Source organism: Pangasianodon hypophthalmus, chromosome 4 (assembly GCF_027358585.1).
Source record: "Pangasianodon hypophthalmus isolate fPanHyp1 chromosome 4, fPanHyp1.pri, whole genome shotgun sequence".
NCBI classification, from domain to species: Eukaryota; Metazoa; Chordata; class Actinopteri; order Siluriformes; family Pangasiidae; genus Pangasianodon; species Pangasianodon hypophthalmus.
This window is the reverse complement of record NC_069713.1, coordinates 12,361,161-12,383,539: the sequence shown is the minus strand read 5'-3', so window position 1 is coordinate 12,383,539 and position 22,379 is coordinate 12,361,161. Positions and strand designations below refer to the sequence as shown.

Sequence of the window (22,379 nt, the reverse complement as noted above, 5' to 3'; positions counted from 1 at the left end):
TTTTATTTTTTATTTTTATTTTTTTATAAGTAATATGATATCCTACCACTCTGTCCCTGTAAACACTACACAACACTGGGAACACCGAGCCAGCACGGTCTGTGAATCCAGGTTCTGACAGCTACAGGACATCACTCATCTACATCAGTTGATAACTGATCTCAACTAGAGACGAGTGCAATGTTTTTTTTTTTTGTTTTTTTTTTTTGTTTTTTTTGTAATTCTATTCACAGATTTTTTTGGTTGTACAAGCCTGCGTTATTTTCTAACAAACTCAGTTGGTTGTATTTCCCAAAATAAACATAGTAGTAGCCTAACTTATAGCACCATGACCCTGACCAGGCAGTTCTTATGTTAAAGCATTGCACAGAGAAGCTTCATGAATGACTGCTCATATCGGCATTAAAAATAAAAACCTCTGCTAACTCGACATTATTTGTTGCGTCCCCATGCACACTTCTAGTCTCAAGCCTTTCTGTAAAGTTTTAAAAAAATAAGTAAACTAATGAAAGAATAGTGCACCTACTGTTCATATCTGTATATTAATATCTGTTTGATCCAAATAATGTACAAGTATTTGGTTACATCCCAAGTATACATTGTTTAAAAAAAAAAAAAAAAAAAAGTCATGGTAGTGTGTGTTGCTTTATTGTGGTGGATATGTAGATACACTGGTTGTGTGTGTGTGTGTACCTGAGCTCCAGGAACTGGAGCAAATGGGTTGGTAGATCTGAGGACAGGCTGGTACATTATGGGTTGTGGCGTCATCACTGGAACCCCTCCCATCTGACCCATCTGAGGAGGGACCTGTCACACACACACACACACACACACACACACACACACACACACACACACGTTTGAAACCTTATTTACCATTAAAGTGTTATTTTGTGCATATGTGCTAGAGTTCTGTGCAGCTAAAAGAACTCACCATTCCATACACAGGCACTTGAGGTGTGGTCATGGGGAAGGCCATGGGGGCCGGAGCCTGCTGGACACAACAGGGCACAATGAAGAGATATCATGCACATATGACGATATGACAAGCACTGCATTCCAGCTGTTGAACCACAGGCTATACTACAGTACGGGTCGCAGAGAGTCTCTCTGAACAGAACTGTACCACTGGCCCGTTATTGTTCCTGCTTGCTCTTATAGACAGAATCCACAAACACACCGGTGCTGCGTGCCAGAAAGAGTCCACTGTTCTGTCCCCATCTCTCACGCCACTGATGATTTAATCAGCTGTGTTACTGCTGAGCAGGACCAGACACTTCAACTTTTAATCATGGGGTAAGAAGCTAAACCCTGAACCCTGCACTCACACTAGCAAGCTACAAGTCACTCTAAGCTTGACTCCTGTGGGTGTGTAGAGACCACTATCTTTATTACTTATGGGTGTGGCCATTTTACTGCACCATAAAATGGAGAAAACTGCTCCCAGTCATCAGAATGACTTCTGTGTCACAAGCTTATATCAGTCACTTTGTAGCTTGCTTGTGTGAACACAAGGTTAATATCCTACTTTCTGTTGTTTTGTTTTATTGGATACTTAACGTCGTATGTCAAAACTTTGATGTTACAACGATATCTATTGTATGCAGTGCAGAGTAGAGACAGAGAGCCTGCAGCCTGAAGGAGTGAGTGTGAGTGGGACAGAAGCAGTGTAGTGATTAGATTAAGCAGAGCACACTGACACACTCGTACACATCCACATGTAGAGCAACATCAACACACAACAGCTACACCAACACATGAGGGGAGAATGCACTACACAATGCACTGTGTGCGTGTGTGTACTTCAAATTTCAGCAGACTCGCTTCAAGCAACTACAGGTAAAACATGGAACCTCAATATTTACATATTCACATGCAAAAAAAAAAAATCTACATTTAGTTTGCATGACGTAAATAAAAACACAAAAAAGGAGACAAGTGCATGTGTGTAAGAAAGAATCTGGGAATTATAGTACAGACTGCTCCATTACATGGGGTACTTACATAACCAGTATAGAACATTCCACTCTGCTGGGTTAGGCGCACAGGGGGGAAAAAAGAGCAAGAGAGAGAGAGAGAGAGAGAGAGAGAGAGAGAGAGAGAGAGAGAGACAGAGAAAAAGAGACAAGGAGACAGAGCGAGACAGAGAGACAGACAGAGAAAGAGACAAGGAGACAGAGCGAGATAGAGAGAGAGGGACAGAGACAGAAAGAGAGAGAGACAGAAGAGGAAGGAATGGAGAAGGAGAAGACATTAGACATGAGACATTTGCATGAACCAGTGCTGACCACAGTGGAGTAGGAGAGAGGAGAAAAAGAGAGAAAGAAAAGGTAGAGCGGAGGGGAGAGGAAGGAGGGTGAGAGATTAGTCTGAAGCACACATTTAAATAGACAGTGATGTATATTCGTTCCCAAAGAGGGCCGGTCATAAAAGTGAAATTCACTCTACTTTAAAATCAAAAGCCCAGGAGAGAGCACAGCGTGTACACACTGAAAATAATACTACAGTCTCGTACATGTGACTCCAAACACACACACACACACACACAATCTAAGCTGATTTACTGTATAGATGTAATATACTGCAGTATAGAAACTATGGGAGATAAAACTAACCTCCAAAGCACTTCATGTTACTTTTGGCAGTATGGTTCACAAAGCATAATTAAACAATGTGACCCACCTACAGAACAAACTGTAGATACTGGGCCTCTACACACTTCCATGTGCATAACAGAGTGTGTGTCACACTACAGTACTAATCAGCATATTAGAAATGTAACCCAGATGCAGTGTTTTTTAAATTAAAAAATAAATAAATAAATAAATAAACTACAAAAAAAAAACAAAAAAAAAAATGGTGAAGTATAGTGTTTGGTCAGCCCAATGCAAGGTAGGGTAAAAGACAGTAAAAGTAGATGGTGGAAAATGTTTCATCAACGTTTCATTGTGGAAAACATTATCTCTTTAATTTACTTTATATATCATATATGTTTGTAATACATCATTAGCGATGGCACAGTCTGATTGCAGCCTGCTGCTAGCAAGCTGCACTGTAATATTTAATTGTAGATTTATATTCAATTTTAAATAATACATATACATATACATACATATATATATTTTTTATATAAAATATTATACATATTATATATATGTGTGTGTTTCTTATATATACATACAAATCTATCACAAATTTATCACAAATTTAAGCTTGTTTACATTTTTCCAGAAATATATCTCTGTCAATTATGACCAACAAACTGTTGTAACAATGAGCTTTTCTGTGCTAGATATAGTAACTGGATGAAAGAAAAAGTGTGTTAGATTCAAGACATTCCAGCTGTTAAAATTATTCAATGGTGTTGTTTGCGTTTCCCCGTCTCTGCTGAGCCAAAAAGTAATCCATGCTAAGCACTAACTCGAAGTACATCTTGCAAAACTACATACAGCCTAATGATTCTGTTAAACAGTGTGGTCTTCTAAAAGTAAAAATATTAAGGTATCAAACAGTTACACCATGCCTTTTGCACTCTTATTTATGCTCTATAGTAGTCTGTCTATCACAGAGGAGCTTTTAATTGTGCACTGACTTTACAGTGTAACTAAAGCAGCAGAATGTGTTATGATACATTACCAGCCCAGAAGCAAGTCTGTTACTGTGACGTCAAGTGTTTATTTTTCATGGTTTGTGAGAGTAGATGAGGCAAATCTCCTGTAAAGGTGTGTGTGTGTGTGTTCTCACCATGTGGGGCACAGTCATGGGAGCAGGTGGCATTGGGGCAGGACTCCAGGCAGTCGTGCTGCTCATGGTTTTGGACTGCCAGTTAGTGCCGCCGGTCATCTTCTTCTCCCCAGGCTGTGTCCACTGCATGTCCGGTCTGCAGCGCGCGCGCACACACACACACACACACACACACACACACACCCACCTCTCAATATTCACCTCACTTTAATACTTCTTCACTGCAGAGATTAGTGAGATTATGTTCACAAGAGAAAAAACTGGATAACTGGTACTCACTTTTTGACTGATGATCCACTAAACTGCAGATCTGTAAAATGACAAAGGAAAGAGTGAAAAGGAGTGAGGTAGAGATGCTCAGAGAAGGTCTGTTAATCAAAACAGCATGAGCCTGTTACACTCCCATGGTGCTGGCAGCTCCCCAAACATCATGATTAGGACTTTCATTTTCATTCATCTGCATGTCCACTGCTCCAACACGCCCTCACATGAGCATGCACACTCACTCGCTCGCTAATTTATTCCCAAAACAAAAAGTCTCACAGTATTCTCACAACTCCCTGCTTCCCATTATGCCATCTGCCTTGTAAATGCAATGTATAAAACAGATGCATGAAACACTGCAAAGGTTTGCATCTTCACAAAGCGATATTGTCAAAGGATGATTTTTTTTAAACAATTAACACAGTTGGAGACATGTTTACACCTGGCTGTTTCATGTATAGTGAGAGATTATCCACAAAAGCACCCAGTGTGCATTTAAAACAAATTTAAACCCTGAAATCTACAATGATGTATCATTCATAGATGTATTAGGATTTGGGGAATTTAAGGTTTTAATGGAAAAAAATGAGGTGAGAAATGAGGTGAGGAAGTGTCTGATAAAATGCCTGCGTCTTATGTCTTCTAAGTACAATAAATGTATTAGAGATCTTAGCAATGGGAGACAAAGGAAAGCCCTTTGTTTTCAGAAGAGAGGAATAAAAGTTCTAGCCAACAGTGAAGTAAAGCCAAGGGGGTTAGCTGCAGATAAAAATTATCTGATGAGAGATCCGACAGAGCAAGCCTGTTTACACCTAGTGTCTTTAATCAGCATTATATTCAGATCGGGCTTATTCACATAAAAATGAAAATGCAGCAGCACCCAAGACTTAAATCAAATTGCTCAAGCACTTCAGGATCTCCAAAATGCATTGTTGTCAGATATCATACAAGTGTAAGTACATCCATCTTTCCAAGTCACGTGACATGCACTACATTCACCAACTGGATACGAGGAACAATACAGAAAGCGTTATGAGCGGATTTGCATATTATTAGACAACAAATATAAAATGCATGTGGTTTAAACTGCATCAGGATATACTTGTGTCAGATGCAAGATGCATTAAATAAAATCAGATGTAAAGAAGCTCAAAGACGGATTGTCATAAAGGAGGCTAGTCTCACTTGGGCGTGTCATATTGTTGCACCCACTTAAAATACGCACACACAGTAGTTAATAGAAACACACAAACCTGTCAGTAACACACTTGTGAAATGTCTCTATCGGCTTGCTGCTTGTACAAGCAAGTGGCCTAAAAGATGTCTGATATAATCTGGCTAATGAATAGGCACATCAACGTGAGACAACAATTAGAGCAGAGAAGAAGATATGGACGAGAACAGAGTGTGTACTTACTGCCCACGAGGTTGGCCAAGGAGGAGTCGAGGTCGTTGGCCAACAGCTTGCCTCCTGTGTGTGGGGGCATCATGGGAGCCTGAGTGTGAGCTGGTAAAGTGGGCTTCAACAGGTCTCCTAGAGAATCAAAACCTGTGAGAAAGACAAGAGAGAAATGTTAAATATTGATGACTGTCAATAGCAGGTACAGAACAAACATGCCTGTCTTTGCATTCTGACAGAAAGCATGCTGAAGAGCAAACAGACAGACTGAGAGCAGAAGAAGGTAGTGATATGTTTACAACACAGTCAAGCAGGGTTACGGGAAAAGAAAAAAAAAAAAATCCGCACACAGACACTTACTCTTACATTGCAAGCCAGATGAACAGAGATGATACGACAACCTCCAGTGAATGTGAAAGCCCCTGTCATGTGTCAACACCACTCAAAAGACTTAATGAAACACACACTTTAATCTGGAGTACGTGCTATGAAGTGTGTATTCCTGTTTCTTCACAGTAATATGCAATAAGGCTTCTCAATAGGTCCCAATGCTCAGCTCTATATCCAGGATTGATTCTGGGCTCATCTGCAGCTCATCTGGGCTCATCTGCTCTTGTGGAGAGCACACAATTGTTTGCAAAACAGGCAACAAATAGGTTGCCTTACTATCCCACTATCTGGTGTCACCCAGGAGAGGATGCATTCCCTTTTTGGTTGGAAGATCTGGTTGGTTCCTCTCAAGATCCCCTCCTCATGTTTCCTCATTGCTATTGTTGCCTCTGGCTTGTTCATTAAAGATCTAACTCTAAATCTACATCCATATTTCTAAACTGTCTTGTGACAGATTTATGTCTATTGTTAACAGTGCTATACAAAAAAAAAAAAACTTGTCCATCTATTTACTGACCTACTTCTGCTTGATAGTGATTTATGGCTCAGGTAAAGCTTTTCAGCAGAAGCTGCTCACTTGTATGCAAAAGTAATACAGAATCTATTGTATTGTCGCCACTCGCGTTTTAATTCCCTCTTCACACATTTTACCTAGCAGCAGCACTTCTTAGGTGGAAAAGTGCTATCGAGGCCATTTCGGCTCCTTTGCAGACTACACCGTCCCATTTCCTGCTTTTGTGAAACGTGAAACAGGAAGTAACATGACAAGCTAAACCATGTTATTCAGCATCTCACACATGAAGCAAAGCTCAGGCCACCGCTTTAAAGTAAGCCATAGACTGCATCTAGGTTTTAAAGTGGTTTTGCACTTTAATTTACTTTAATGTTCCCAATGGCTATTCTTTAAGCTTGTAAAACAACCTCTGGCAATACAAATAAAACATTATCAGTCAGCCTGAATTGAACCGAACTGACTCCTGAGGTCCAGCCATAGAGCTAATTCATACAGCCATGCTCACATGCTTGATTGCTGCTGTTGCATCAGTCAATTGTGCAAAGTAATTCAGCAAATCCTCCTGTAAACAATCCTGAGCAGCTATTCAGCTAATGGCACACATTACCAAGAGAGAGAGAGAGAGAGAGAGAGAGAGAGAGAGAGAGAGAGAGAGAGAGAGAGAGAGGACATCACTTGAGAGACATGCTGTCCTCTCAAACCACCCCCCCTAACCCCTTGCCATTATCCATCCATCCTTCCATTCTCTGTACCGCTTATCCTACATGGGGTCGCAGGGGAACCTGGGGACTTGGGTTCCAACCCATTGCAGGGCACAATCGTGCACACACACTTACACACCCATTCACTCACTATGGACAGTTTAGAGATGCATATCTTTGGACTGGGGAGGAAACCCCAGCTGCACAGGGAGAACATGTAAACTCCACTAATACAGGGTGGAGGCAGAATTCAAACCCAGAAACCCTGGAGGTGCGAGGCAAACGTGCTAACCACTAACCCACCAAGGCCCCTCTCCCTTGCCATTATGACTATGGTTATTATGATATGATTATTACAATGATTCATATTATAGTTAATTGTAAATGTAATTTTTATAGTTAATATTAGTATCTGGTGACACAGTATAGTAGCTCCAAGGTCTCTGGTATGATCTGACTGGGATAAAGATGAATGAATGAATCACTATAAGTCATCTATATCTGCTGATTTGTTTGTATTTGGTACAGTCATGCCAGTGAAGACATAAGCGGACAGAAAGATACACACAGCAGTTTTCTACCCAACACTGCAATTTGGCAAATTATTCAAATTCAAATTTTACTGCTCACACACACAACCATACACAACGTGCAGTGAACGTGGAGAGTTATTATAGCTATTGCCACCATCAAGCAGGCTGTGCTGTACCAGAACTAAGAGCCCATGCTAAATGTGATTACCCTTCATGCCCAGGTACAACGCGAACCAAGCCAGGACAAGCGAATCCAAATAGACATCCTGATTAATGTTTCTGGCTGGAGTCATTTCTCTACTCAAATAACATCTTCAGTAGGGTAGTGACTGCTAAACTTTCTTATCTTATCAAAATTTTAAAAAGGCAACAGCACAGCTGTAAACCTTGTCATATTTAAATAAAATGTTTCACAATCTTTTTTTTTTTTTTTAAACACAGTAACTTTTTAATCACTACTTAGCTTGATCTTACATTTATTCTCTATGATTCAAATAAAATCTGCTACATTCTACTTAGCTCTTTACACAGCTCTTGTTTATAATGATGTCTGGTAAGGTCAAACTACTTTGTATTTTTAACGAAACATTGTCAAATGTATTGTCACACTTGTGTTTGAGAACACATGCTGCCTTTCTCATGCTTAAGAGTTCACTCTACAGGAGAAACACAACAGAGCCAGAGAAATCCATCTGGAATAACCAAAGATTCATTTTAGCAGTTGCAATATCACTCACTCAGAAGGCAAAAATAAAAAAATAAAATAAAATAAATAAATAAATAAATACAATGACTGGATAATTTTGTGAGTGTGTGAGTGAGAGAGAGAGAGAGAGAGAGAGAGAGAGAGAGAGAGAGAGAGAGAGAGAGAGAGAGAGGGCAAGCACGGCTGCAGGACAGTGTGTTGACACAGGACACATTCAACCAGTCTGACTTACTGCTTTACCAGCAGCACTGAAGAGAGTGAAACAGAAAGCCTGAGTGAACTCACCACAATACAGTGCAGAACACACACAGTGAGGAAAGCGTGCACACAGAGAGAGAGAGAGAGAGAGAGAAAGAGAGAGAGAAAGAGAGAGAATTAAGAGAGATAAAGAGTTTGAAGTACTGTAGTTAGTGAGAGCTGAGATGCATCTATCTGTGTCCTCCTGTTTTATTTGGACGAGCCCTGAAGTGAAAAGCGTCTAACAGATGGAGAAAGTGCGAGTCAGCAACCACCCTTTAATAACACACATGCTCAAAACTGCCAACAAGTGTACGCAGGCAGAGGCACGGTTTGTTCTGTTACACTGGAATGAAACGGGAGGGAGAAACACACACACACACAGAGAGAGGGAGGGAGAGAGAAAGAGAGAGAGAGAGAGAGAGAGGATAAGGGGTGAGGAAAAAGGAAAAGGAGAGGAAAGGGGAAATGGGTAACAGAAAGGAAAAAGGAAAGGATGGGGGAAAGGAAGAGAAGGGTGAAGAAAACAGAAAATAGGAGCAAGGAAAGGGTAAAAGGAAAAAAAAAAAAAGTGGAAAAGGAAGCTTTTGGCTTTGCTACCGAACTTTCCAGGACCATATCAGACTAGCAGCCTGAAACTACGAGCTTTAACATGAACCATGTAAGCATGAAGAGATTCCACTATTTCTAGAAACACAGTGTTTAAACACTTAAAGTACTTGCTCGTTCGGTGCTACCCACATTGTATTAACTCACAACTCCATATGCTGATGTGAAAATCATAACCACATAATAATCTTTAACACTGGTCCTTCTTCATTCAAGTTGTGTATAGTCAAATATCATCATAAAATGAGTGCACGAAAACTCCAGCAGCTTAATTTAGATTATTAAGCTGCAAATCCAGCATTAGTCAGGCTCAAGTGTTACGCTCAATTTTACACACTCTGACCAGATATTACATGTATTGTACAGAACTCTGACTGTGGAATTTGAGCACACTCGTATTACAATCAAATTTAACCATATGCAACTCCATATTTAAGTCCATGTCTTTTCCTCACACACACACAGAGATAAAGAGGATTTAGAACGGCTGGATGGATAGTGCCTACATCCCTAGTGAAGCAAACAGTAGATGAGTTTTAGCTCCACATCCCCCGTCTCGTGATTTGGCCTTGATGGGTTTTATCGCATGTCCACAGCTGGCACATGTGAATCTCCCATTTATGAGAGTAAGGTAGATACTAAACTGCCATATTTTGGTGCATTATATGACACCCAAGGCCTGAGAACTTTAAGAGTACTTCAGAATAGCACAAAAATTGACCAGAATCCTCTACATCTGCCATTCAGAATAGTGGCTAAATAAGTTTAGTTTGTGCCATAGATCTGTAAAAGGAAGCACTTCACCCAGCTCCATTAAAGCACGACAGAGCAGAGAGGTTAGCTGAGCAGAAGGTTAAAGGTTATTTAGCTTGCTGACTGATACAGCAGTGGGTTAGATGCTTAAATAAGCTCCTTTGGTTGGAATTTTACCAGCTGCTGGCTTCACATCGTTATTGGCACCTTGAGTCCCAAACACTGCATCAAAATCTACATTCATGGTGGAAATATGAGCAGCCTGCTGGGGAACGCCGCTCTCTAGACCTGAGGACAAAATCACATGCATAGACAGAACCTTAGACCTGGCTCGTACACTGGTTGAATGTTCCATCCTGACCTTCTGCACAGGTACATGTATACAATAACAAAATGCCTTTCACTGTATTTTACTTAGTCATAAGTTTAGATCTGCATATAACCAGGACCCGCTACTGTTTCACCCCTGACTGCTCAGATATACAGGGTTCACACTGATGCGTCAAAGTTTCATTCTCACCCTTATATGGACTTTAATTTAAGCACTACTTTCTTGTATTCAAGATCTACCCATGAGATGTTGCTTGACAAACTACAGCAGCTGTCAAGAAAGGGCCTTTCTTTCTTCTTCACACCAGATAGAGGCTTTCTAAAATCAAATAACCAGATCAACTAATTAAGTTAATTAAATTAGATATTTTGTGACATGATCTCTATATCTTGAATTCTTGAATCTGATTAGTCAGAAGTAGTGAATAATTTTGTATAACAGCACCACTGATCATGGTCCTGTCTGCAAGGCAAATCACAGGTTTACGTTAATGTACTCATGTTATCATTTCTTTTAACAAAGAAAAACTGAATTGTTGATATGGTGAAGTTTTCTGTGAGGAGATTTAACTTTTATGGAAGAGGGGTACAACTGTTTATAGCTACTATATTGTAAGTGTTAACAGGAACTGACTTGTTTCATGGATGCTCCACATCACCACATGTAACAAACAAAAAATATTTGACGTGTTGTTTTTAACAAATAAAAAAAATATATAATCTTTGGCAAAATTGCTGTGGTACAAAATAAAAATAAAACACAACAGGATGTGCTGTTAGAAGAAAATAATCAGTGTAGGTGGCTAACCCACAAGCTGCGATGGGCCACATCACATCACCCAGTCACTCACTATTATCCAATGACTGCACACCTTATGGTGCCCTGCAGTGTTTTATTCCCTGTGTGAAACATCAAGTTACGCTTTCTGAGCATCAGTGGTACCGTCAGTATAGCAATGAAGGTCTCAAATGCTATTCACAGCTGCAATAAATATTAAATACTTGAATACATTTTCCTGATGCACTATATCATAGGCTTTATTATCAGAGTACATCATATAGTGCAGCCATGTTACATATGAAACGTTTTATCATTTGTCTTGCTCTCCTGTGTATATCCTTTCTTCGAGCCCTTCTGTTCATCCACCACATGAGAGCCAACAAAACTGTCCCTCAGCCCTTCTTCCACGTCAACAATGTCCTCATTTCACACTTTTATTTTTTAAGGCAGGCCAGATGGATGAGCACAACCATTCAGCACAGGTCACACCAACACTAACGCCTGCAACGGTCAAACCACTCACACACTGTAGGCACTGCATTCAGATCAGTACACGAGGGGCTATTTAAAAACCGACATCATCTGAGGATCTAAGTGAACAAATGACAGCAAGCCATGGCCAGGAGTCGAAAAAAGCACTGCTGTCCTGCTCTCTGGGGAGTGGGGAGATTACTCTTTCCCCTGTCAATCAGAGCAAAACTAGCCAATCACGAACATGTATGAGGTTATGTATGTAGAAGGAGGCAGATTGCACTTTTTTCCCCCCGAGTGTTCAACTGTCCTGTGACGTAGCATGAGCTGCAGGTCAAAAAGGTGCGCTTTTATCTGTTTACTAGCTGCTGTGTAATAGGCTAATTCTAGCTAGTGGTCAGGAAATGGTAACAACAAAAATTGGGAGAAAATGGGGTTTTAAAATAATTATTAACATCTATATATAACTATAGAATGGAGATATAAAATAGAAGTTAAAAAAAGCAGAGAGAGAGGGAGCCTGACCTCCCCAGGCACTGCTGGCTGTGGATATGGATGGAGTGCTCTGCACGGCAGGGATGAAAGCTGGCTGGAGGTCAAACAGGTCGCTGGTGAGGTTTGGCATGCTGTGGGTAAGAGGCAGAACCAAAGACAGCAGACTTAGAGACATTATAGTAATATAATGTATTAGACACAATCATCAGAGAAATTATGAGAAATATCTCTATTCTGTCTTTATGTTCATCTGAAGCACAGAGTAGACAATACTGTGCCATAGCTAAGAGTAGCAGATTCCACTACGGGCTGTAGTGTGCTGTAAGCGCGACACGAGTGAGAACAGTGTGTGTGTGGGGTATAGACCTGTTGGTGACAGGGGCAGGGGTGGTGCTGTGGTTGGAGAACAGATCCACTGCCGCACTGTGGTTGTTGGCACTGCTTGCAGACTGAGTAGCAGGTGAGGCAGAGGGAGTCTGCATGCTAATCTCTTTCAGGCGCTGGTCCTGCACATACACAAACGTAGTTTTTTTTTGTCATCTCACTTATGACAAAATACAAAAAAAAAACAACAACAAAAAAACTGCAAAGCTGCAAGTCTTCAAACTGTGTCTGACAGCATGTGATGTACTGCTGACAGACTGCAGTAAAGAATCTAAATATACATTCAACTATACTGCACCAGCCATACTCAGCTGAGGAGCACAGTATATACATGGCTGATAGCAGGTTATTAAATTATTACAGCTGAAACATGTTTAATGAAGCAGTATTTCAGTACATATGTATGTTTTTATATAAACAGATCCCGGAAATCTTGGAAATAGAAATTTACAGATTTTATTGGTCAACAGAAAATTTCTTCCAGGCAAATGATTTCTTGCTCAGGTGATTTAATGGTTTGGTTATTTTAATATCTTAAAGCCACTCTATGGATGGAGTGGTATGGACGCTTGCGTTTATGAAGAGACATTTTTAATGAAAGTGTTAGCATGGTGACGTGAGACATATTGCCACGGCCAGCATTACTGAAAGAGGAATACTGCACTTGTGTTTTAAATGTTTTTTACTTCATGGATCTATTCAAAACGGAGATTGAGCTACACCTCCTCACATTTTCTTTAGACAAATAGAATAAATCAAAATGTGCAAATGCCTGAATGTTGTCAGGGGGAAACTGATCCATTCAGCCTGGAAGAAACCAAACACACACAAATACATAAACACGAGCAATCAAAATGCAAAAATGATCCCACAGCCGATATAAATGACTGAGCTGATAACCCCACCCCAAATTCAGATACACAAAAACAACCACACAACCCACCCTATTGCTGAAACATATCATAACCACTGAACAACACTGAGCACAGAACCAAACCCTGTCTAGCTATGAAATACACCACAGAGACCGACTATAGACTGTCCCAAACCAACCACTAAGCAAACAAAATAACTGCCTTTCTCTCTCACACTCTCACACCCCAAATACAGCAGACTGTTTTACATATAGGGGCCTATATGGCTTCAGAATACCCTCCACTATGCAGGGAAGTACATTTAAAGCCAAAGCTGTGCCTATAAATTAAGTGACTATGGCCACTTTCACAGGAGGCATCTTTTTTTGCCCCCTCATCCACTAGCACATGTTTTATAATGTATAAATGTGTATGCAGAATGCAAACGCTCTTAAAAAGTGCTGCCAGCAGCATTTTTTGAAGCAGCGCAGCTAGCAAAGAAAAAAAAAGCCCAGCTCCATTAAAAAATTTCAAAAAAAGCACCTAATTGACATCATGACATCAAGTACTGTTTAACCTCTGGACCAATCATGTCACAAGCTGGGGGGTGGAGGGTGAGGACGCTGCCAGTGAAAAATAGTCTTGCTAGTGAGTGAATACAAGGAGATTTATGACAAGCTGAATAGAAAATATTTTATTACCAATATTCCATCGCTATAATGTAACTTGGTTATTTTTGGGACAGTGGTACGCGATGTCCCACTTTCAGTGTGGCTGCATACCGTCAAGTCACACAAGCAACTTCTCTTCACCTGCCTCCAAAGTTACAGTGAAGTCAAACAACCTCCACATCACTAGAGTTACACCAATCTTTATTTCATCTACATTATTGATAAGAAGTCTAGTCAAGATAGAAAACTTGGCCAGATAGAACCCTCATATCAGCACATGAAGTGCTCTAGCTAGTACTTCTGACTTAAAAAAAAAATAAAAAAAAAAAAGCCAAGTGTGAAAGAACCCTAAATAATTACTATAAGCTTGTAATAAAATACTGCAAAAATTGGCATACAAATACACGGCACACTAATCCCAATGGTAATCAGTGTGAATAGTTTAGACATCATAGCTTCTCTGAACATTTGCCCATTTCCAGGTACTATATTGAGCCTCTAAATCCAGCTTATCTAAATGCAGAGTGCATTCCAGGACACATTCCAGGTGTCCTGAGGCTACTGTGTGTGTGTTCCATATGGGACGACAAGGTCTCCCGACAGAGACAAAGGAGTTTGGCTAACCTCACTCTCCTCTCGTCGCCCAGGGCTAATCATTGACGTGACGAGGACGTGTGGAGTAAACAAATGCCTGTGTGCGCACGGTCCTACCTGAGTGAAGGACACGGTGTTCACCGAGCGGCACAGCTCTGACACTGCCCAAGCTGTTCTAAATACACCAAAGGAAGTGCTGAGCCTTCTCTTATCACACACTGTGAGCATGTTTGTCATTTCTCTTATCAGTAACAGAAGCTTTTAGACTAGGGTTTTTTTTTTTTTTTTTTTTTTTTTAAAGAGGGAGAAGAAAAAAAAAAAAAACACCTCATCTTCTGATCTGAGATCAGGTATTTGGGGAGTTTCACAAAAAAGGTTGTGGAGGATCTGAGCTACACTGCATATATATTTATCTCAGTGCAAAGTTCCCATGTCACTCAGGCTTACTGAAGTCAAGCCCCAAACTATTATAATATACGGTGAATACAAACAGTACAAACGTAAACAGTAATTGAAATCTGCTGTGAACTTTCTCGCCTGATGTCCTGGAATATTATCCAGGTTTATCCACCTTGGTGTTCTGTCCTTCTTTCTGTAATCCTTTCAAGATAATCCACTACAAAATGAAGACCTTTTACATAATTAACATGCTGATTAAAAAATATTTAGGGTCCCAGGGAATATAGTGTAAAATATTAACCTTTATTACACATGCAGATAAGTCTGATGAATTATACAACATGACAGAACCTGGATGAAAATCCTACTCGTGCACCACCTGAACCCAAAAGAACTGATGAATGTGGCTTAAAATTCTAATGAGCATAAATGAGTGACATTTCTCTAGCAGACAAGCAGAGCCTGCTATTACTATTCAAGCAGAAAGAAACACAACAGTGCAAAAGGGAAGAAATGGGAAAGCGTAACCTTGTGTGTACCAATATCAACCAAATTATACAATGATCACAATAAGATACACTGCTAAGCTGCTTTTGTTTGCTAGTTCTCTTTTTCGAGCTAGCTTAACACAAAATCGAAGAGTTTGATGTGGCAAAGCAAAGGTAAAATGGATACACTAGATACTGCAAAATGGAGCCACAAATGATTTATACCAATATGTTCATAGGGCATATTGTCTGCATACTAGCCCTAAACCCTAATTTGAAAGCAATCATAGATTCAGGATTCCCTGAGTCTTCCATTCAAATTATTTCAATACAAAGAACTGACTGCCTAAAGGGCTTGTCGCTTTAAAAATTCATGATGCATTTGGTGCGTTTTCTTTGAATCTTCTACCGGACTGTGACTGGTGAGGACAATAAAACTATGTTTTGACTGTCTGTACTTAAGATCAGTTCTCACAACAGACTAGTGCTGGACAATATGAGGAGTTAAGGCATATTATCTGAGATATTGCAGGTATTTTCAACTATTTAGTTTTGTAGATGTTAAATAATAGCATAAATGAACTCAGATTCATTCAGAGACACCAGCCAATCACGAGTATCTGTGAGGTTATTTATGAGGAAGAGGGCAGACAGAGCTTTCCTTTGTGTGTTACGCTGCCCTATGATGCAGCATGAGCAGCAGTTTGAAAAGATGCTCTTGGCTGTCTCAGGGGAAGCACGTGTTACCTTTCCCCTTCCCCAGATGGTAGCTGTAGTGTAGTAGGGAAGAGCTGGCTGGAGGGTGGGAATTAGCCAAGACCAAAATCAGGGAGAAAAATGAAGGGAGGAGTTAAAAAAAAAAAAAAAAAAATCAACAGAAAAAAAAAAAAAAAAAGCAATACCACTGTTCTGCAGTTTGTTAGTAAACTGTTATACATCATGATATATTGTGTATTGTACAAATGTCTGCATGCCTTGAGACATATACTTGTCACATCACACCCTACACTAAGGACACTGAGCTAAAATTTAAAAAAACCCCAGACTGGTTCTTTCATCCCTTGGCAGGTGGAGCATATAACTCCCAAGACACTGTACCTAAATATCGCCTCTCAAGTTTCTTGCCTAGTCAGTGTACCTGCACACCAGAAAAGCACAGCACATTCGAAATCAATTCCTCGCCTTCCATCTTTTTTATAATAAGCTGTAAAATCAATCAGACTTTTTCCTGAAAGGTCGCTAAGGCGAAAAACTATTTGGAGTCCATACTAGTCAGTTTCCATGACAGCAAATCCTTTGGTAAAGAGTTTATCAAATATATAACAGTATTTAATTAAAAGATAAACAGTAAACAAAGCTAAATGTGATTAACTCACAGGAAAGCTGGAGCCCACCTTGAGAGCCTGCAGTCTGGCCTGTTCCTCCTCTAGAGCCTGCTGTTTCTCCTTTTCATCCACACGAGTGAAGGACATGCCTGTGTTTGAGAGGGACGACACGGCGCTGGACAGAGTGGTGGCTCTACAGGGACACATGAGCACACACACACACACACACACACACACACACACACACACACACACACACACACACACGAGGACTAGGGTGAAATGTGGTTAGCACCTTAGAGGAAGAGCAGTGATTTATTCAGATTTAATTACTACTGCAGCGTGAGCAGAGTCTCAAATCTCAGCTAATCACAGCGCTACATAATCAGATTGAACTCCTCCTTGCTGTTATATCCGTATACTACACAGGAATCTCGTATTAAGCCTCTAGATTAATTCTATTCCTGCTCACATCAAGCTCTAGGGGCGTTGAATAAAACTCATGACATAACACTGTTAAAGTCTCCATTGTGACTGACAAGGAAGTGTTGATCAATTTTCTCTGAAAGCAGTACCTTCAGCGGAGCAAATCACAGGTTTATATGAACTCATTCTCGCATGTTAGTGTTTCTGTAGTAATGGCTAATAAAAATGGCCTTTATTGGCAAACACTCTGCATAAGCCAAGATTAATAATAAACAAATTTAAAAATCTTTAATTTAAGCAAAAAAAAAAACATATCATGTCATTTACTGTATATGGTGAGTTTTCTGTAAAGGGATGTTTATTTAGCATTTTTGGAAGGAGTCTCCGTTTTGTAACAGTCAGAGATAAAGCTGTTTAGTTTTCTGCCATGGGAAAGTTTTCAATACGAAGGATTTTTTTTGTAAGAAGCTGCATATTTGTCATTAATTTTAAGAGAGAAAACCAAGAGGCTGATGACTAGGGGATAACTATTTATAGCTGCTAATAATACTAATGGGAAAAAATTGTTAGCACTGGCAAATTGCTGTGGTATAAGAAGAATAAAACACGTTGGGACATTCTATTATATGAAAACATTCTTAAAACTGTTGTGTTCAATGTGTTTTTTTTCCCTTACGTAATTCAACTAAAAATTCACAGCCAGACTTGCTTTTAGGAAGCTGTCAGGTGTCCATTATATAAAACAGTGATAAAAGATAATTTACCCAGTCTGATTATTTCCCAAGTTCCTCAAACTTACTCTATCACTTACATAGTGCATCTAAACCTAGCTGTGAAAGCCGTTTTACATTTACGCCATTGTACTGAACATTTGGCTTCTGACACCTGATCTCACATTAGCTCAGAAAAGGAAACTTCCACCTTGCGTGTCTGACGCTCAGCACGGTGGCGTACCTGCTGTCTGCAGAGAACTCTTTAGTCTTCTTGCCCTCCAGAGAGGCCAGGTGCTGCTCCAAAGCCTCCAGCAGACTGCTGGGAGCCTAGAGAGAGACGAAGAGTGTGAGGAGAAAAAGACAGAACGAGCAAGCAGCGATGCACAACCAGCATTTTCTTTCTCTCATTATTACATGCCTATACAGCTATCCATCCACCCATCCACTCAAGTGATAGGTATAGAGATATAAAGAAAGAGAGAGACAAACAGAAAAAAAGGACTAAGAGACAAACTAACACGAGTATGGTTTATCAGGTGATCATGGAAATAATTAAAACTAGTTAAGTGATCTGTTACTATTCACCACATGTGTATACACAACACACGGTCAAAAGTATGTGGACACCTGACCATTACACCCATATGTGGTTCCTTCCCAAACTGTTGCCACAAAGTTGGAAGCACACAGCTGTATAGAATGCCTGTGTATGCTGTAGCATTACAATTTCCCTTTCGCTGAAACTAAGAGGCCCAAACCTGTTCCTGCATGACAATGCTCCTGACCTCAACCCCACTGGGATGAATTGGAAGGCAGACTGCACCCCAGACCTCCTCACCCAACATCAGTGCACAAACTCACTAATGCTCTTGCAGCTGAATGAGCAAATCCCCACAGCCACGCCCCAAAATCTAGTGCAGGTTATTATAACAGCAAAGGGGACTAAAGCTGGACTGGGATCTTCAAAACACACATGTGGCTGTGAGGGTCAGGTGTCCACAATCGTGTGGCCTTACAGTATAGGTCACTTTGTAGGTATAGAATTAATGATTGTAGCCGATCGATTGAGCTGCACAATTTGTCAGCCTTCCTTTACTCCATCCATCAATGGCAAAGGATCATCGCAGGACCATCACACATCAGACATAATATCTGATCCATGGTGGTCCCTGCTGCTGGTCTCCTTCTATGGATAACGAGGTATAGAGAGGCTGACAAACTGCATAAAAGATCATTCATAAAATAAGCTCTATTCAAGCTCTCTGTTAAAACACAGCTTCTTGCATTGCTTTGACACTTTTAACACATCTGATTTAATCAGTCAACCCATCAGGTGTGTCAAAATGTGACAAGCAGGTGTATGTGATTACGGCTGGAAAGTCAGGGGACAAACAAACTTAATTTAGAACTGTTGTCTATGTTAATAAACATATTACATTATCGTCCAAATTTGCTAAAATTAGTGCTGATTCCCTATATATACACACATGCAAATAAAACATGCACATTCAGTCTGTCTTTCACCATCGAGAGAGAGAGAGAGAGAGAGAGAGAGAGCAACAGATAAAGAAAGAGAATAGTGTAGTCAGTCAGGAAACATGCACACTTAAGAATTCTGTCCTAAAACTGCCATGTCAGCACAAGGCATCCGCCCATTGTTACTGCAACACATACAGATTTGCGAGAAATGCCACTAATACACCGTGACATTTATTTTGAAAGACAGCCATATTCAGTTTATCACTGTTAATCATGCAGTGCATCATGTTTGCCCTTTTATACTGATTTAATCTACAGTACGTGCTTCGCAGTGAGAGAACGCCATCTCTGCCTTACCCTCAGGTATCTTTTATAAACGACAACTTCTAGCAACAACTAAAAGATCCCTAAAACTAAATGCGTAATATTCTAACGTAAACAGCCCTGTACTGGTTCAATTAGACCATGTCAATGTTAGCTAAGGCAGTGTCCTCAGTGTCTCGCAGTTTGTGAGAAGAGCAGGGACTCGGTGCCAACTTTCCAGTACACATGGCTAATGTTTAAACTGCACTTAAAGCCACAGAGGGAGCTAAACGTTCTCTCCGAGCCAGCTGGTGCTGCATTTCAATACTGATTTTAACACGCGCTTGACACGTCCCCTTGGGAGAATCCCTATCACAGTCTTAAGGACAGTTCCGTTACTTTAAAAAAAAAAAAAAAAAAAAAAAAAAAAAAAAAAAAAAAAAAAAACCAGATTGTTAGATGAGCCCTTAGAGGGACAAAGAATCAAGTCAACTTATTGTACACTTCAGAAGCAGAACTTACACAGATGGCACTGCAATTTAAAGCAATTTCCTTTTTTTAAAGTGATAAGTAATAAAATTTTATATATTTAAAAGATAATTACTTTCAAATCACATCATTGCTGTTGAATTGGTCAACTGGTCAGAAGGTGCTGATTAATTCTCTATAACAGAAGCTCTGATAGTAGTGCCGGCTGCAAGGAGGATCACAGGTTTATACAAGTGAACATTTTAATATTAAAGTGCTTGTTCTATGGTGAATGCTGAGCCGTGCTGTTATATAAATAATGCACACCTTCTGACCAATCAGATCTGAGAACTCCACGCTGTGGTATAAAATGTAAGTAATAACAGGAACTAACTCGTTTCAGGGATGCTCTACAACATTAAATGTAACTGTAAATATATCAAAGTGTCCTTCTTTTAACACATAAAAATGTAAATGTTAATAAATTGCTGTGATATAGGCGGAATAAAACACAGCTCCTGATTATTTTCCTATAACAGTACACCCTGTCATGGTTTATTCCTTACTTATTCAGTGTCGCCAACTACTATATCTATACATCACTGTTGGCATAAAATTATGACCACATGCTTATATTACACTGGATATATATTAAAAATTCTACTCGCCAAGGCTTGAACATCGGGCTTGCTGCTGAGAAAATTCACTTTCCCACTATACATTTCTCCTCTTGTACAGATTACAAGATGTGCATGATTCATACTTCTATGTTGTAAGAGGAAGTAGAGGATGAAAACAATGACACACACATAGATGTGACTGGCAATTAGATTTTCACTTGCTTATATTCCCACAATCTTTAACAGGAACTGAAAATTGGCCAAGCTAAATTTCCCAATTCTCCGAAAATAGGAAGATCTCTACTGAGAATTTTTTTTAAAGGATCCTGCCAGCTTCACAAAAGGAGAAGAGATAAATTAAAGAGAATGTCAGCTTTTAATACGACGCTGCTTTTCTGCCCAGTGGCTCGACAAAGTGAGTCTCTGACAGTCACACCTCTGATTTAAGTGCTGAATAAAGTAAGCCTGTGTGTGTTTGCTGAGGACACTCTGAGGTTACATCAATACTTTACAAGTGTCTTGCAGATTGCCAGTGGGAAATATTCCTCCCTATAAATTGAACAGAGTGAACGGAGCACAATAGGTAAAGAAATTCAGCCTCCGGTCTCTCTTCAGCTGCTCAATCATCACACACACACACACACACACACACACACACACACACACACACACAGTAGCAGTGGTGTGAGGACATCATGCAGGGTAGGCTCATTCAGTGTGTTAGCTTCAGGAAGTGAGGAGCTGACAATAACGCTGATCTGTGCACCCTATTACACACGCCGAAGCAGCATGGTGCATGACCAACACAAGCAGTGTGCACAACCCATCACCTACAATGTAACATCCTCTGATGGTCTGGAAGGAACAGTAAAGGCTCTGTTACTGAGGAGGTGAAATCTAACATTACAGTGAAACACTGTTATTCTTCACACACATGAAAACAAATAGGTGGTTTCCAGAATTCAGCCACACAAATATCTTGTTTTAGCTTAAACTTTGAAATATGTCAAAGGAATTCATTGTACACAGGCTATCTGCTTTCCTTCTTCTCTCTTCCTTTGAGTTTCTATCATTAAATCAAATGCAAACTTATCTTCAGTGTTACTGCTTATCATTTTAAAATCATTTGTGTTGTAAATCACTGTTCTTTTACCCCATAAAGAGTGGACGACTGACACCAACCATCAAAAAAGCATGTGAATTGAAACAGAAAACACATCATAGTGAGGGTGGATAGAGAACAGAGAAAAGGGTGGAGGAAGTGGAGCAGGAAGTGGAGATGAAATGTACACTGACCTGAGTGAGATCTGGGATGTCACCCTGATCAATCCCAACTTGCTGTGACATACGAACAAACAAACCAAAAACAGGCACACGAACACACACAAACAAAGGGGGAGGGGGGATAAAAGGAAAAAAAAAAAAAAAAAAAGAACAATATAACAAAGGGTCATTACTTCATGCAGTGTCTGTAAACTGAAAACAACAAAAAGATCGATGTGAACGGAAACGTGAAGGTCGGCCATGCTGCAGTTTACTCAGGAGAAATGGACATGAATGTAGATGCGGATGACGCTTTAGATGTCAGAAGCAATTTAAAAGAAAAAATAAGGCTGTTACATACACGCACACGCAAATGAAGACTGAGTCTTTAATGACGGTAAGTGGAAAGAATTGAAAACCCAACTGAGATGGACATTCTTCTCAAAAAGCCAATTTGAAAATCAT

General features: G+C 40.0%; 1 protein-coding gene across 10 annotated transcripts in view; it reads right to left on the bottom strand.

Moving 5' to 3' along the window:
• Nucleotides 1-22,379, bottom strand: part of si:ch211-200p22.4 (phosphatidylinositol-binding clathrin assembly protein) — a 60,990-nt gene that overhangs the window by 8,201 nt on the left and 30,410 nt on the right. The window contains exons 8-20 of one of the 10 annotated variants that reach the window (XM_053233302.1): nt 21,948-21,989; nt 21,486-21,506; nt 18,023-18,108; nt 16,694-16,835; nt 12,294-12,433; nt 11,958-12,058; nt 10,028-10,138; nt 5,426-5,557; nt 4,024-4,054; nt 3,745-3,880; nt 2,005-2,031; nt 935-994; nt 694-807 (exon numbers count right to left, since the gene is read on the bottom strand). In XM_053233302.1, the coding sequence (XP_053089277.1) occupies nt 694-807; nt 935-994; nt 2,005-2,031; nt 3,745-3,880; nt 4,024-4,054; nt 5,426-5,557; nt 10,028-10,138; nt 11,958-12,058; nt 12,294-12,433; nt 16,694-16,835; nt 18,023-18,108; nt 21,486-21,506; nt 21,948-21,989 (1,143 nt within the window). The remainder of the gene's footprint in view (nt 1-693; nt 808-934; nt 995-2,004; nt 2,032-3,744; nt 3,881-4,023; nt 4,055-5,425; nt 5,558-10,027; nt 10,139-11,957; nt 12,059-12,293; nt 12,434-16,693; nt 16,836-18,022; nt 18,109-21,485; nt 21,507-21,947; nt 21,990-22,379) is intronic. The other 9 variants (XM_053233303.1, XM_053233304.1, XM_053233310.1 and 6 more) reach the window with 9 other exon arrangements.